Source organism: Limanda limanda, chromosome 11, assembly GCF_963576545.1.
Source record: "Limanda limanda chromosome 11, fLimLim1.1, whole genome shotgun sequence".
NCBI lineage: Eukaryota > Metazoa > Chordata > Actinopteri > Pleuronectiformes > Pleuronectidae > Limanda > Limanda limanda.
In genome coordinates this window covers 5,856,991-5,874,307 of record NC_083646.1, presented here as the reverse complement: position 1 = coordinate 5,874,307, position 17,317 = coordinate 5,856,991, and the positions used below count along the sequence as shown (strand labels likewise).

The 17,317-nt window shown below is 42.5% G+C and overlaps 1 protein-coding gene across 1 annotated transcript in view; it reads left to right on the top strand.

Moving 5' to 3' along the window:
• The window catches only part of gabbr1a (gamma-aminobutyric acid (GABA) B receptor, 1a), a 49,242-nt gene that overhangs the window by 18,559 nt on the left and 13,366 nt on the right, over positions 1 to 17,317 (top strand). The window contains exons 7-11 of the mRNA XM_061081709.1: positions 3,491 to 3,736; positions 4,836 to 4,899; positions 5,768 to 5,845; positions 13,349 to 13,499; positions 16,779 to 16,911. Of these exons, the coding sequence (XP_060937692.1) occupies positions 3,491 to 3,736; positions 4,836 to 4,899; positions 5,768 to 5,845; positions 13,349 to 13,499; positions 16,779 to 16,911 (672 nt within the window). The remainder of the gene's footprint in view (positions 1 to 3,490; positions 3,737 to 4,835; positions 4,900 to 5,767; positions 5,846 to 13,348; positions 13,500 to 16,778; positions 16,912 to 17,317) is intronic.

Below are 17,317 nucleotides of genomic sequence, written 5' to 3'. Positions count from 1 at the left end.
CTTTGATCAAGATTATCATCAAGAAGTTAGTAGTATTAGCGAAGTATTTCTATAATAAGTTTAATTAATTAGCTAACAATTAGAGAAAACAATGATTGCATTATATTATTATATCAATATGAAACTACAGTGTGAGTAATTGCTCTGTATCTTGCTATTCTCTTTATTCAAATAACATCTTAAATGGAGCATATTTTCCTCGTAGCCACATGTGACCTTATTCATATCTTGTCGGCCACTTTCTTTAATTATTTATTGATGTGTGAGCTCTAAGCTGTTTGATGCACATGCTGTCATGTTCCAGAATGTCTTTGTCCTTTAAAGTGGGTCTCATTGGTTTATCTGTTTTCCACTTGGAAAGATCAATCACCGTGTGCTAAATATTGACAAGTCCTAATTTTAAATTTTAAATTTTTGGTCATGGTAATTGTTTAGTGAAAGTTATATTGCGAGCGTCCTGATTTTAATTGTACATCTGGGAGTAGATTTGTCGTCTTTCCATTGACTTTGTTAGTAATTGTCCTGCATCTAGAAGCCACTTCAAATTTGATCCGAATGTACATTAGTCGTCTTTAAAAATCAATTTAAACACTGAGGCATTGATTCAGTTTTTTTTCACAAATGAAAACAAATGATAATGAGCCCTATAACACCGTGGTGCTTTCAAACCTGCAATTTTCCCGATAATTAGATTTGTGTGTGTGTGTCTGTACAGCGGTGACCAATGATTGATCGTCAGTGGGTCATATAGTGACTGTTCGTCCTTCAGACTGTTCGGCTCTTCTCATTCAGATCAGCAACCGACGTCTTCTGTCATTGATGCAAAATAAATTCATTCCCATGAGACGGCGTTTTCTCGCAGACGCTTGTTTAGTGATGCGGTGATGTCATGTCTTCACTGGAGTGTACGACCTGAATCAATATCAAGCTTCTTAGTCGTCGGACAGAGGGGGACGTCATACTTTATTTCTTGATGCGAGAATGGATTATTTGTTTTGTTTATCAGCGTCATGCTTTTTTCTAAAATGTTTTTCCTCTATAATTCGTGTGACCTTGGTTTTATGCCTCTCAGGTAGCGGTCGCTCTCCTCTGTTCACCTTCTCTAATCCTCTTAAACCGTCTCTTCCCCTCTCTCCGTCTCTCCCAGTGTTCGACCTTCTCTGACTCCCCTGTTCTATTGTGGATCATCCTCTCGCCCTTCTTGTTTACTCCCCCCTCCTCCTCCTCCTCCTCCTCCTCCTCCTCCTCCTCCCTTCTCCCTTGCCGTCTCCTCGTCCCCACCTTCTCCACCACACCCCCCCCCTCTCCACCCCTCCGACCCTCTGTCGCACTTCATCAGCAGCTGTTGTTTATATTCATGCAGCACCTGACGCTACCTGCTGATTTAGCTGTTGACGTGCGACTCAATGGACGATAAGAATTACAGCCGCAGCTCCCGCTCACGGCCCCGTGCATTCAAATTCAATTCCCAAGTTTAGAATTGGCATATTTCTCATAGATGGAGGAGTCGGAGGAGGAAGCTGGCGTGCCGCAGGTCGGCAGTCGCACGTTGTCAGCTAGTTTTCAGTAAGTAGTGGCAGATTTAAATGCCAAGGTGGAATTTCAATGAGATGAATGTGACATAGCTTAACTGGAGGTGTGTATGTCTAATTGGTCTCGGAGAATCCACGGGGACACCTTCGTGACTTGCAAGGAATAATCTCCCATTATACATTCATCCGCGCTTTCGGTGCGACGTGTTAATGTTTAATGGTGTTTCAAACACTTCTGAACAGCTTGATTGTGCTTCTAGTAAAACATCGGAGTAAATAAATTCAGAGCCGTCACATTCGCTCTGAAACGACGTTGATGTCCTAATCCCGCATTTTGTAACGATTTAATCTCCTGATTCTCAGTGGAGGCTCTGTGCATTTATTACACTCGTATTGATTGTCAGTCAAAAGCTGTGAAATAATTATAATCTCCATAAGAGCTGTAAGGTCACAGTTTCTTTCTTTGCTTTCAATTGTAAACAGAGCGCTGTGGTTTTCCCCTAATTCACTAAACATATCCAAAGGAATATTTGAGCAGTTCTGAAAGCTAAAATCAAGTTCATTATCTAAAGAGAGGTTTTGATTAGCAGCCGTAATGTTTTAACCATCCAAGGTAGATTTACCAGGAGCTACGAGCCTGTGGAAAGAGGTGATGTAATCGTGTAGAAACCACAACTCAGATGATATCAACTGCATTTTAAGAAAGTCGTGTTGTATCCATGATGTCAAGGTGAAGTACGACACTACCCACAATCCTCAGCTGTTAAAGCGACAGCTGTGATTGATGGAGCTCTCTGTTACTATGGAAATCTTTACCTCAGCTGTGGAAATCATGTCTGCTGCAATCAGGTCATTCACAGGGTTACTACACTATACAATATATGAAACGTTATATACAAGTATACAAACTACAGTACATTGCAACACGGTATTAACGACAAGGTTAAATTCAAGAAGAACAGCGTGTGAGAGTCGTGGGAAAGCAATGGATTATGGGACACGTGGTTCTAGTCCGATTTCTGATATTTTTGGCTCTGAATCAAATGTTCTTTGGTCACGATTCATCTTGTAGCTGCTTGGCCTGGTTCCAGGTTTAAAACTCTATTCATCAGGATTTTCACAAACTTCAAGAGAGAAAATTCAAAGCCATTCAAAAAGCTAGCGGTCATCTATATCATCGCTTAGCTTAGCATAAGCACAGTTTACTACCCTAAAAAATAGGCCAACCAGGATCTTTAAATTTCAACAATTAACACATCATATCTTATTTGCTTAATCTGTACACATACTAAATATATAAAGGTTGAGTTGTGGTTTTATAGGGAATTTAAAAGCTGTTCCAGGCCGTGAAATGGAATATTTCCTGTAAAGCAGAAACTTTCAATCCCCTCACCTTACTCACATGGCGGAAAGACGAACATAATCCAGGATATCAAATGTTTCCTTTAGAAATGTCACACTGCAGTAGTTAGCTTAGCGGGCGCAGCTTTTAATGTCAAATGGCTTTTATTCTACAAACTTTTTATTGCCTCCGTCAAGGAGGTTATGTTTTCCCGGTTGTTTATCTATTTGTAGTATAACACAAAGGATTGGGTTTGAGCCACAGAAGAAACCAATAACTTCTGAGTGGATTTAATTAAAGTGGCGTATCCAGGAATTCTTATATCTCTTTCTGTAACGTGGCGAGATCGGGCGTTGGCCTTGGTAGAGCTGTAAACTCTCTGAGCGCCCTTTGCGTTTATTATACTTCCAACAGCCCTTAATGCCCACATGGTGTTTGATGGCTGGTAGTGTTCCTCAGGTCAGCTGAGTTCCACTGCTCCTCAAGCCGCTTCAGTGCCGTCGGCCCTGAAGCTTCTTTGACCCGACTGTCCATTTGGTTTCTGAAAATTAATCTGAAGCTAATGTTGAGGCAAATTCTAATTCTTCAATTTAATTTCCGTCCTCTTCACTTTTAGACATCGCAGCAGTTTATCGCCGCCTTGATGTCTCGGCTCGGAGGGAAGAACCCGGAGGAGACGGGCGGGTTTCAAGAGGCTCCTCTGGCCTACGACGCAGTGTGGGCCCTGGCCCTTGCCCTCAATAAGACAGTCGCACCGCTGAAGGCCAAAGGTCGGCGTCTGGAGGACTTCAATTACAACAACCACGACATCACCTCAGAGATCTACCGAGCCCTTAACACGAGCTCCTTTGAAGGTGTTTCGGTAAGTGCAGAGGACGAGAAAACAGATGGGACCAGAAGCACAGGCAATAAAAACAGCTGTTTATGACATAGGTTTGGGACTTTATAGTTATCATATATGAATATGAATAAGCTTCAATGTGTCTTGGCCGTACACTCACCCTCACTACTGTAGTCCTGACCTATGGTGGTGATCAATTTCAAGGTCGCAAAATGAAAAATCCTGTTTGAAATCACAAAGGCAGAGATGTACAGTTCCCAAAATTTGAAAAGAGGATATTTATAGTATATAGCATATATCTTTACTATTAGTGAATATAGTGTTAATATATACCTAAAACTCTATACGATATGTTTTAAGTTTAAAAGAGGTCACTGATTCTGCTCAGTCTCAGATCCTTGGGCAGTGAGTTCCAGAGCCGAGGGGCCCTGAGTGCCAAAGAGCCCCCCCATCACCTTTAGTCTTGACTCGGGACTCATGAGCTGCCAGCCCTGCCCCAGGATCTGAGGCTGCGCTCTAGCAGCAAATCCTCAATAATATCTGCGGCCTTGAAGTCGTGAAGTGCTTTGAAGATAATCAGTAAAATCTTAAAATAATTTCTAAACCTGACTGGTCACCAGAGAAGAGAGGCTGAAACAGTCCTGATATCATCTTTTCCTCTGATATTTATTAAAAGGCGAGCAGCTGCATTTTGTACGTTGTGATGTTCAACCTGAAATACTGTGAATCTAAACGAGATGAAATGAAAGCACGGATGACCTTCTCAAGATCAGGAAGAGACAGAAAAGACCTGATCTTTGAAATGCTCCTCAGCTGATAAAAACATGACAGCACAACATGAGTGGTTTGTTTGTCAAATGTAAGGTCACCGTCAAATATTACACCCAGATTTCTGTCCTGTTAAAAGCCTTTAATACTGATCTCACTGAGCCAGGCTAACAGTTCCCCTCTGTTTCCAGTCTTTGTGCTAAGCTAAAGCAGCTGGCTGCTCTCTGCATCTTCATATTGAGCGTTGAGCATAGTTTCATCTATCACATATCAAATTTGTCAAAATATTCCTTCAAGGAAGCTGTTAATTATTTGCAAATTAAAATCAGACTTCCTCCTCTCTGCGTCTCAGGGCCAGGTGGTGTTCGACGCCCAGGGATCCAGGATGGCCATGACGCTGATCGAACAACTCCAAGGTAACGAGCTCTCTCTCTGTCGAATGTTGAATCGCTGCATCTGGTCTTAACGGTAAATGTCAGTCATTCATGAGAAAAAAAATAATAAATTCATTGCTGACGGAGTTCATCAGGTATTGATTGTTTTACGCCCTGATCATTCACAGCAAGGCCTCTCTGATTTGTTGGTGGGTGGGGGGTGCGGCCTTTACTGTCATTGGTCCTGGTGTCATTTAATTGCACATGTGATTGGGCTCGACGCAGGGACGCGTTGACTCGCGGCTTCGCCCCCTAATTGGGCACAAGCCTTCCGCTTTAAGCTGTTTCTGGAAGTGGCATCCTATTTGTCACCAGTGACTTAATGAGTTTCCCCGCGCAGGATAAGGTTGAGGATTATTCTCCACGTCTGTTCTCTTTGGCCGCTCTAAAGGATGAGGATTCATAATCCGGCCCCCTTTTCCCCCTCGCGCTCCGTCTCATATTTCCTGTTGTGGTGTCGAGGTAAATTGACATCCACAACGAGACGACCTGACTGGAATCCTTGAATCACTGTGGGACCTCATCAGTATTCCTGGTCTAGACTGTCACATAAGCTCCGTTTTTTTTTGTCCCCACTACCCCCCCCCTTTCTCCTTCTCCTCCCCTTGGTGCTCCTTTGTTTGTCCTTCTTCATGCACCTTTCATCCCCCATTCACTCCATCTATTCATGGTGTGCTTTTACTTCTGTTCCGACACATCCCGTTAATATAAAAGCACAGTAACTATAGAAAAATTGCTAAATAGTCTGCGTACGGACATAACCACACGGGGGGGGGTGACATTAATTATACGAGCAATTCTAATTAAAATGTCTCGCTTCTTATCTGTCTTTCTTTTCTTGAACACGTAGGAGGCAGTTACAAGAAGATCGGTTACTACGACAGCTCTCAGAAGAACCTCTCCTGGTTTGGAAACGATGTCTGGATAGGTGAGAGCTCACGACACCGTCCCCCCCCCCCCGCCGCTGCTGCTTCCCTAGTCTGTATTTGTGTCTCGTCTCATCATGGCCGTGACTCATCAGCTTCCTGTCCTCCTGCGTTGACTTGCGACCTCCCCGGCGCGGCTTCATTTAGCCGTTCTCACTGTCTAAATGATATGTAATCATGCCGGATCTTCTCTAACCCCTCGTTTGGGGCGAAGCGTGTTATTCGGAGGCTGATGTCCGCCCCGGAACGACCTCACCGTCCAACTTGTTGTTTAAATGTTGGCAGAGAAAACGCTCAGTAATCAAATTGGTGCAGCAGCTAGGTTTGACGGACTAACTCAGGGGTATTAACAGCCTTCCTCCTCCTCCTCTCAGTTCAAAATGTTTCATGGAATATGAAGAGCATCTTTACTTTTGCTGATTTCTCAACAGACTTATGGACGTTCAGTTACGACGGACATTAAGTTACATAACCTCGCAAAGAAAATATGTGTTTAATTTATCTGTGTTGGCGTTTGACTATGTTATGACTCTGAGGAGTTTTTAGCAAATTGCTCAGGGTCTTAATGAAGCCCTGATGGCCTCAATGAGCTGTATATCACACTCACATCTGGCCTGATTTTACCATCAGTCCAGATGTCTGCACAATGGGCTGTTTGTCTGGAGTTTGTTCTTTTCACATATGAAGAACCACAGCAGGAGATCCTCGTTCAGATGCAGCATGAAGGATGTTATTTATTAATTTGACTGCAGAAATCAGGGGGTTGTTGTTTATGGCAAATTGTCTATCCTCCGTCTGCAAGTCTTTTACATCCTGAGATCTGTTTCCAGTTTTGTGCTTGTCGCTGGCGTCCCCTTGCTCACGGTGAATCCTCAGGATAATCAGATTTATTCTCACATGGGCTCACACTGACATTATCCATATGTTTTTGCTACGGGGGTTGGAAGGAGAACCGGGAGATTTTTCTGGGTCAGATCAAGAGGAAAATGTCACAACAGCAGGAAAATGTCCTGAACTTAGCGTAGAGCAGCAGGCGGCAGGACGTGACGTATAAACTCCGCTCTCTGTTGTGTTCACTGACATGAAATCGTCCCAGTTACCTCCTGCGGTATCAGAGCTTCACATCTCTCCATCATCTTGGTAATCTTTAAAAAGAAAGCAAACCTATAAATAAAATAAAATAAAATAACAATCCAACAGTTAAAAATTAAGAAACCTTGAAGCAGCCAGTTTGGTTCTTTAGGGCTTGTCAGTAGCTTTCACCGTCTTCACTCTGCTTTCCAGGGTGCAACAACTATAAACACTTGATTTCTAACGCTGGTTCATAAACTCGTCATTAAAACTATTTCTAACCGGGTAAAACCCAACTTTTAAATATGACACAAAACCAGAGCCAACGCTCAAGCTCCTGCTGCCCATGTTCTCGTTGTCCCATGAAAACCTATTACTGCTGATTTGCCTCTGACACCCAGACCAATGCTGTGGTTGTTTACTGGCCCATCTGTCCCTGGAGAGGTGACATACTTGTGCCTGGACGAAGTGTGCCACTAATCAATCCTGCATGCCGCGGCGATCCGCAGGGAGCCGGCCTTTTTTTAGGCTTTTAAGGAAATGATCTGTTGCTGAGGGGCTCGACCGAACCCAGAGGAGGAAGAGATTCCAGGTCAGGTGGACGGGCGAGACACCGGGGTGACCTGCATCCATGTAGGCAAAATGTCCTCCTCCAGGATATTCAGTTTGGCTTGTTGCACGGCGAGAGGCTTCGCTGTTTGACTATTTCCATCCTGCTGAGTTGAGTCTGACTTGACCTCCAACACATCAGAGGTGAGATGTGTTTACTCACACTTTTCTCCATTTGACCAAATAAAGGCACATCCCTCTGACTTCATCTTGACGGGAGGAAATGAGTAATTTCCTGTTCTCTGCCGATGACTCAGTTCAGGAAAAAAAAAAAATTATGCAGGGGGTGGCGGGGGGGTTTTAATGTATAAACGGGGGTTTTCAACTTAACCCCCCACTTGTTTGCCTGTATGTTTACCAGGCGCCTCCATGCCTCACTTTCTCACTCCGTGCGCGGTCGCTCTAACAACCACTTCAGCTCAGCTCTCCTTCTAATCGCTGTGGCAACTGTTATAGAGCTGGGTCTCCATGGCAACACCCTGTCCTGATTCCTTTATCGAGGACGGAGGAGGGTGTAAATGGAGCAAATGCATTGACTGAATGGACAGTTGCACACGTGTACACGCTGTACATTAATGCAGTCACATATATGTTCTTTGGAATTCATTAGGCACAGTCATTATGCATCATGTCACAGCAACATGAATACAGTGCTCCACTTTAAATAGTGTAGAGCATTTTAAATCATTTAACAGATGTTTTTAACAGTGGCAAATAAAACACTGAAATGTAATAATGTAAAACGACGCGTAAAGAAAGACAAAGCCTCCGTTAAAGCAAAGATTAACAACGTGAGTCTTGTTCTCCATCGATTTAGCATCTCGACCGTACGCATTTCTTCGCCTCACAATGGAAAATTTGACAAAAGATTCTAAATCGGTGCCGTGGAAGCAAAGATCTCATCTTCTTTTGTTTAGTCCGTGCATCCGTCTTTGTGCTGCTCCAAACGCTGCCAGTGGAGTCTCACACTGTGGGTGTGTTGTGCTAGTAGCAGCTAATGTAGCCTGCAGCCTCTCGCCTCCAGCAGACATGAGGAGTGGGCTCCGGAGGTCGGATACCAGCTCACTACTGTGGAGCTTCACACCCACAGATTTTATCATTATTATAATTATTATTATTATTTTATTATTTGTTCTATTATCTTGTTGTTTATCATTTTATTTAACTTGTTCTGTTTTTCAAGCTGGCAGTTTGTGGCAGTGGTTACACTCACGCATACATGAACTACTTAAAAATAAAACACACATGTCTGGGTCACTGCACATTTGCACCACATCCTATGATCTGTGCTGCTCACACAGTTTGCTTTCATGTCGTTCATAAAGCACACGTAACACAGATGGAGCATATAGAATAAAGATGGCCGACGTGTCTATAATTCCTCCCGTTGCACAAAAGTGAAACTGAAATGTCCTATTTTATTATTCAGAAAAAGCTTATTAAATATTTTAAATCCACCCATAGTAACAAATTGTTTTTGGATGACGGGTGATGATTTTATTCAAAACTCCTCGTGCCACCTGTCACCCGGTTGCATTTATTGAATTCATTATATCATTAAGACAGAAGTACGATTTAAGTAATTAAGAAAATGTGGTCTAATTTTTGTCCCTGCGTGTTTTCCATCACACCTGCTTTTTCACAATCGCACAAGCCACGATGGTGAAACAGGTGCAAATTATTTTTTTATTTGAACTCGATGAAATCCGCAGACAACCGCTTACGTCGGCGCTCGGCAGCCGGATGACACCAGATCCATGTCGGCCACGTGACGGCGGTGACAAGAATCTAAACAGAGCCTGATGGGCGTCTTGACACCCTGCGCCTCTCGAGGGGGCGACACCCTGACACTTTCCACTGACATCTGACACATCAGCTTCACGCAGCGCTGACACTCGTGCTCTGCTTCCTCTCTGACATGCACGCACTCGCTGTCTGCCTCCATCTCCCGCGCACGCAAACACACAAAACTCACAAAACACAAGCTGCGTGCGCGCGTAAATGCTTCCCTGCACTTATGTGCACCCTCTTGAGCACAGCCACTCATGCTTACTGTATAGGTCTCCATGCTTCTCATGCAGGCTGTATATACGGTCCACACGGGCATGAGCACGTGCACACACACACACACACACACACACACACACACACACACACACACACACATCAGCAGGCAGGACTGGATTTAGGCAGACAGACTGTCAGAGGCTGTTGAATGTGATAGAAGGAGGCTCCCTGTCCATCTGCTCCTCTCTGAACCTCCTCACTGAGGAATCCTCCTGGTTAGAAGCTACACAGGCAGGAATAATTAGATTGTTAGTGTATTCACACACACACACACACACACACACACACACACGCACACACACACACACACACAATTAAAAACCCTAAAGCTCCAACTTTTAATTGACTCTGAAATCACGTACCAAAGTTTCCTATTCAATTATATGAATTAACCAAATTGACATTTACATATAAATCATTGATAACATCTGTGGTTGTGTATTTATATTTTTTACTGCACTGAAGCCGTATCAATATTTTATGGAGGTGCTGGAGTGAGGAGGGCTTCTGTGCTCCTAGGGCGTAAATGGAATTAGTGTTTTTATTCAATGCATACAAATAAAGAAACATGCATTAAAACAACGGGGAAGTATAACTTTGAGTGCAAAGGTATTTCTTGACGATGAGTTTTGTTCAGCTATTATTACTTTTATAGGAAATGCAGTAAAAAGGTTTGTTGACACAGCCATATTTTGGCTGTGTCATATTTAAAAGTTGGGTTTTACCCGGTTAGAAATAGTTTGAATGACGAGTTTATGAACCAGCGTTAGAAATCAAGTGTTTATAGTTGTTGCACCCTGGAAAGCAGAGTGAAGACGGCGAAAGCTACTGACAAGCCCTAAAGAACCAAACTGGCAGCTTCAAGGTTTCTTAATTTCTAACTGTTGGATTGTTATTTTATTTTATTCATAGGTTTGCTTTCTTTTTAAAGATTACCAAGATGATAAGATTGTGTCATCTGCCCATCTGAGAAATGGCCGCTATGACATCTGGCTTTGGGGAACAGGTGTAATTATTTGATATTTTCAGAAGGTTTTCTACAAGGAATGTGTTTTGGTTCTTTGGTGCACAACGAACTCTGTGAGTGGAGAAATAGGGGTTAAGAAGATTGGAGCAAACTGAAAAGCAAGGCTGCGGGTACGCAGAATAATAAACCTTCTGAATATGGCCTCTAATGTAAAGACTCGACAAACACAAGTACACCCACTCACACACGCATTCATACAGCGCTTCTATATCACTCCACCACACAACTCAGCGCAGCTTTCAATTTGGGGTCAGTATCTTGCCCAAGGACACTTCTGAATGCAGACTGGAGGAGTCAGGGATCGAACCAGCGGCCCTCTGGTCAGTAAACAACCCTGAGCCACAGCTGCCCGAAAGGGATAGACAGACCAGAGTACAAGAGGAATAAGTCGAAAGAACTATACAATAAAATAAAATATATAAATGTGAAAAATATGAGAAAAATATGTGCAACATGTTACAAATTGTGCAGAAGACGATGTGTAGATCAATGGTGTGTGTGGGGCAACAGACACTGTTGTTGTGAATGGAGGATTTGGTCGTGATGTGACTGCAGACGTCTGCCAGAGGCTCTCAGACATGTTTTAATTCCAGAGTTGTCTTTTCACAGTAATAAGTTTCTGGATTTGAGGTTCTTTCTGTCTGGAGTTGGCCTGTTGTCCCTGTGCATGTGGGGGTTTTTCTCCAGGTACAGTCCTTAAAGAGGGTTAGAGTTGTTTACTTCTCTGTTTTTCTTCACCTCCTGCTTCATGTTCAACCCTCAGAGGATAAAGAAGGGATGGATGGAGGAGTCCCTGACTTGTAGCTTGAGAGGGAACGAGGGAGGACTAGGGGACGGTTGACATGAGAGAGGGAGAGCATGAAGAGAAAACTGCCACTTTAACTTTATTTGTTGATTCCAGTATCGGATGCGATTGTGTGTGATTCTGTGAACGAGCGTCTGATGTTTAACAGACCACAGTCTCGTATGTGTCAACAGTGATTATATTGCATGACTCATTTGAACGTGAGCTCAGTGCCTCTGTCGTTATGAACAGTTATGAGGAGTTATGGTTTCCACTTAACAGCAGTAATTGGTGCTCTAATAATTACATGCTGATTGCGTATATTTATCATTATTCCATTTATCATGAAGAGAGAGTCCTTCTCTTTTTTGCGGCCGCTCTGGAGAAGCACGTGCGTGAGACCAGAGGCTTTTTGGTTCAGTGCCAGCAGCGTCAGGAAGCATCTGGGTGGGGAAAATGAAACAGCATCCCTCGCCTCTCTCTTCGTTACCACCATTGAGATGCCCTTGAGCAAAGCACTTAAACCCCAACTGCTCCAGTGAAGCTGCTCAGTGGCCGGCAGGAGGCACAGTGTGTGAGCGTGTGAACAGGTCGTGCCTTCAAAAGACTCAGCGGCTTGTTCCTGGTTAAATAAACATAAGCTCATAGGCCGGTGTTTGATTGAAGCTGTAACACGAGGAAAAGAAGAAATAGAATCGGGGCTGGAGAAAACGATTATTCTCATTCTTGATCAGATCATTTTCCAGATCAATCAACTGATCGTTGAGTCTTTAATGCTCAGTTTTCCACAGTCAATCTCTAATGTCTTGTTTTTATTTAATTTACAATCGGAACGGCTGCAAATCTGCACATTTAAAAAGCTGGAAAGGTTAAATATTTAATTATTATGCTCGGAAAAACAACTGAAGTAATTATGTAATTGTAAAATGACTCTTGTTTTTAATCAACTAATCGTTGCAGCTCCAGAGGAACTGAATTGAATGAGGAAATTTAAAAGTTTAACTTGAATCTACTTTTTAAAAGTTGAAACTAGAACGGCACGCAGTACAGCATTCTGCCGACGGCCTTATCTCGCAATGTCAAAGAAGATGATAACAAAATTCATGGATCGGCACCAAAGTGTATTTCTGTGCAGAGGCTGATAAAAAACCTATCCCCCCATGAAACCATGTTTCAATCTGTTACAGATTTATTTGGATCTGCACCAACTCGTTGATATCAGTCCTGTAAACAGACCACGTTTTTCATGCCTCCACTTGGATTATTTTCAGATAAAGTGATTGAGTTTCAGTGATCTGATATGAATCTGGAAAATACAGTATGTAGAAATATATACACGGAAAAGACTGGTTGGCCGAGGCGGTTTTTCTCGTTTTTCATCAAGATCAATGAATTATTCTCTTTAGAAATTCACTTTTTTCCAAATCCACACCAAAATGTAACAGGTTCTTTATTGGCCCCTGTCCCATCCTTCCAAGTTTAGTAGAATCTGTTGAATACTTTTTCCATAATCCTGCTGACAAATACACGGTGGTGAAAACATGACTTAACTAACCCCAGAACTGAAATGTAGACCTTGTCTTCATATAATTTGTCCTGCGTAGTTTACCAGAACATCGTAGTTTGACTCTGCGTCGTCTGCCTTTCTTGGGAAGTGTTGAATCCAGGTCTCCTCTTGACCAGAGACATCATGACTCTCACTGCAGAGAAGGTGGACACATCGACGGGAGAAGCTGTCCAACCCCCACACGGCTTTTAGAAGTCTAATCCTCCCCTCACAGTGAAAACCAATTATTTGGATTTACCAAGTAAAAGTGATTTAATCTTTTCTCCCATTAATAGAGCAAAGATGTGGGATGTGTCCTGGGAATTGTAATTGGGATCATGCAGAGGTAGGTGGCAGCAGAAAGCTTCTCACTCCTCATGTTTCTCTCCGTGTCTGTTCAGGCGAGGGACCTCCGGCGGATCGGACCGTGGTGATTGAAGAATACCGCTTCCTGTCTCAGAAGCTGTTTGCGGCCGTGTCTGTCTTCGCCGGCCTCGGGATCCTGTTCGGCATCGTCTGTCTCACCTTCAACATCTACAATGGAAACGTCCGGTAACTTCCCCATAATGGAGAATGAGAAAGAACTGGGCCCACACTAATAAGCCTCAAATATGATGTGCCTTCATTTATTCAGCTTTTATAATTAATCAAGAGATTAACAGAGAATTAACAATATTTTTGACTTGATATTTTTAGATTTTTTACTTCAGAAAAATAAGAATGAGCTGTTTTTTATATGAGCTGTTCTCTTATATCTATTTTGTTTATACGTAACTATTGGTCTGTTGATTAAACTTAAGAACAACATGTCCTGTCAGTGGTTGTTGTTTTCTACTCTCGGCATCTTTGTCCTTCCATGATGCTTCCAGTGAAATCCTTTTGAAAATAAAGAGGAAGGTCAGGGTTAAAAAGATTTTTTTATTTTAACATAACGATAATTGACGGCTCATTCAAATGCGGCGTCAAAGGTCAAAGACGTGGTTTTGTTCCACGAAGGTCGCCTGTTCAAAAACACACAACAGCTCAGAAATGTTGAATGGAAATGAGAACCTCCTGCTGCTCGAGTGCAGCCGATTAAAAGTGAGGAGACTTCCACACGACCGTTGATTTTTAAAATGTAGACTGCTTTGTCTACGTCTGCTGTCCAGTTTGGAAATGCTACTGGTCCCATTCCAGCTTGAAAACTCTGTCTCATACAGACTAGTCGGGGCCAATTGGCTTTAACTACCCATTTACTTCATTGATCCAGTTCGTGGATCCCAGTAGACAAATCAGTCACGACCGGCAGTGAAGGCAAAAGCTCGTAAACACTTTGAGTGGATGTAGGCTGAATTTGAATATTGGCCTTATTTGTGAGACAGTTGATGGTTAGTGGCTCTGAAGGTTCTGGATTTTAACCTGATGGTCGACTGGGGTCTTTCTGTGGGGAGTGTACATGTTGCCTGGGTTTACTCCAGTTTCATCCCCCAGTCCAGAGACATGAAGGATCGAGTAACTGGAGTGTGAGTGTGAATGGTTTGATGTCTTTGTGTGTTGAGGGTTCCTGGGATTGGCTCCATCCACCCAACGACCCACCAAGGATAAGCTGTGTATAGATAATGATGGATGTGAGTGGGAGGGGAAAGAAAGGTGCATGTTTAATGCAGTGAGAAAGCTGAATGGAGCTTCTACCTGTTAAGTTAGTGTTACTTCCTTTCAGGTTTCATTATGACTGCCCTGGAATATAAATCCTTCCTTTTAAATTGTGTCTTTTGATTGAGGTTTTTCCAGCTTAATACACGCCTGTGAACCGAGTGCAGCTCTGATGTCTTTTTCACATCATATTTTTATGTTTGACCTCGGTCAAACTGATATAAATGAGCTTATCATTTTGTGCAGAAAGCAGCAGAGGTGTGTTCCTCTGTGGACCTGCGGCTCCTGTTTGCTACTCAGACCTCCTCCGGCTCTGATTATATTTCAAACACAATTGCACCGAAGGCTCCTCTCGGCAGCTGGAGCTCCGAGTCAGTTCAAATCTAATCACAGTTATTCATCAAGAGATTTCTTTTACGAAATAAGTTGGCCAGCAGCTGCCTTGCTAGGAGTTAAAATACACAAGTACAAACAGGAAAGAGTCACTCTGTGGAAACGGAAAGACACTCACCCTTTAAATGTCCGCTGTTGTTTTAGTAAAGTTTTATTGCGGAATATCAATCAAATTGTGTTTGTATAGCCCATATTCCCAAATCACAATTTGTAAAAAAAAATGACTTTTATCAGGGGAAATGTAGAAACCTCAGAGAGAGAGCATGCCTCTCCCAGGACGGACACAAGTGCAAGAGATGCCACGTGAGAAGGAGAACATCAGAAGGATCAGAGTATTTGCAGCCTTGATTAGAACAAACAGTTTGTAGCACAGTGGAAAGTCAATGAATTGATGGATTATTGTCAGTAATGGTCCAGTATCTGAGGAGACATATTATATATCAAGCAGTCCTGTTGTAATCAAGGTCCGTGGCCGGCAGCCACCACGATACAGGATCCGCCATTACTATCACGATCTCTGATTTGTGATCCAACATCATAATCCAGGATGGTTATACCAGGGAACTAATTAACTAGATTTGAAACGTTTATATTTCTTGGAGGCGCTGTGGAGTCTAATGTTTATCTTAATGAGTTTACAGAGCTATCGCCAACATGGACAATCTCAGTGGAGCTCGGGTTTTTAAAGAATAACGGGGTTAAATATAATCGGATCCATTTCCTTTAATTAAGCTACAGCACTATCAGGTAGACATCTAGAAAATGAGTTTTTTATAGGCGCCATGTATTCTGCTAATGAGAAATCGAAGGTTATTAAATTATGGTTTCATAGAACCGGATTGTGCTGAAAAGATGCATAATAATGTCAGAAAGAAGCAGAAAAAACCCTCCTGCAGCACAATGAACATCACATTCCTGGTGTGTAACAACATTTAAGATTCTTCAGAGGTTGAGGTGGGGCAGTGTGTAAGTGTGTTTATGTTAATGTGTGTTTGTATGCAGAGTGCGTGGCTGCTGTACAGTAAATAAGCAGTGTGGCCTCAGGGCAACACAAGGGCACGTCAAGGGAAGCCTAACCCTGAAGAATTTAGATTTTCTGTTTATACACCACATAACCAGGCCATTGTTTGGTATCTTTTTTTTAGCACAACATTGCTTATATGAACAGGAGCAGGGAGAAAAATCTGATTTGGGAAATTATGTGTTGTTGTTTTTTTTTTTCTATAACAACCACAAAAATGCTCAACGAAGCATTTTGAAAGTTGAAAATGTTAAATACAGGTGGGAAATGTGAAGATATAACTGTAAAACTGATGTAACATAAAGTAATATACACCTATAAGACATAGATATTAGCAATAGAAAAGCAACTATTTAAAATATGTTAAAAAATGAAACGACTATAAATACAAAAAAATACACAAGTACAACCAAATGTATAGAACTTGAATTAGGAAAATAGACGAATTGTGTATTGTTTATCCTGTAAAATGAAAGTTTTATATTTTATTTGATTGATTGGTTAATATTAACGCAGATACTAATATAAGGTACTGAAGACTAGCACTTATCATCACTAGTTACATTAATGACTGTCAATCACACATCAGCTCGAGCCCGGTTCTGTTTCAGAGTGAAACAACACGACCGATCGTCTGCACCAGTAAATAAAAACATCCATTAAAACCCAGGATGAGACCGATAAACAGCGATCGATGATGTTTCTGAGACGACCATAAACAGAAATGTGTTTTTCTAACTGTGTTTGTTTTTCTGTCTCTGTGTGAATCCCTCATTGTTTCTCAGTTACATCCAGAACTCGCAGCCCTACCTCAACAACATGACAGCGGTGGGCTGCATGATGGCGCTGGCTGCAGTCTTCCCTCTGGGGATCGATGGCCACCACGTCCACAGGTCACAGTTCCCCGTCGTCTGCCAGGTAACAGGCCGAGGGCGGGGGGGAAAGAGAGAGTCTCACACATTTCATGCCGACTGTGATGTTCTGTCATTTTAGTTTGTTTCCTCTGTATTTAAGCCACTGTGTTTCCCCTTGTCCGGTGTCGGGTTGTACTCGTTTCTACACGTCGTCATTCAATGGTTACTGTTGTCTGCTGTTTCGTCCAGCTTCCCTGTGCTTGTTTCCTTGTTCTCTGTGCGCCTTGTCGCCAGTGCTTACTACCAGTGTTCCTGTGTTTTGTTTGTTTTTTTTGTTAAAAGACTTGTTGTTATATTAAATCACCTTTATTTTGATAACCTCTGCATCCTGGGTCCATCTCTCCCTCATCTAATCGTGACACCGACGCTAAAACGGCAGCTTTTACAAGGTCTTAATTCTCAAATCTAAA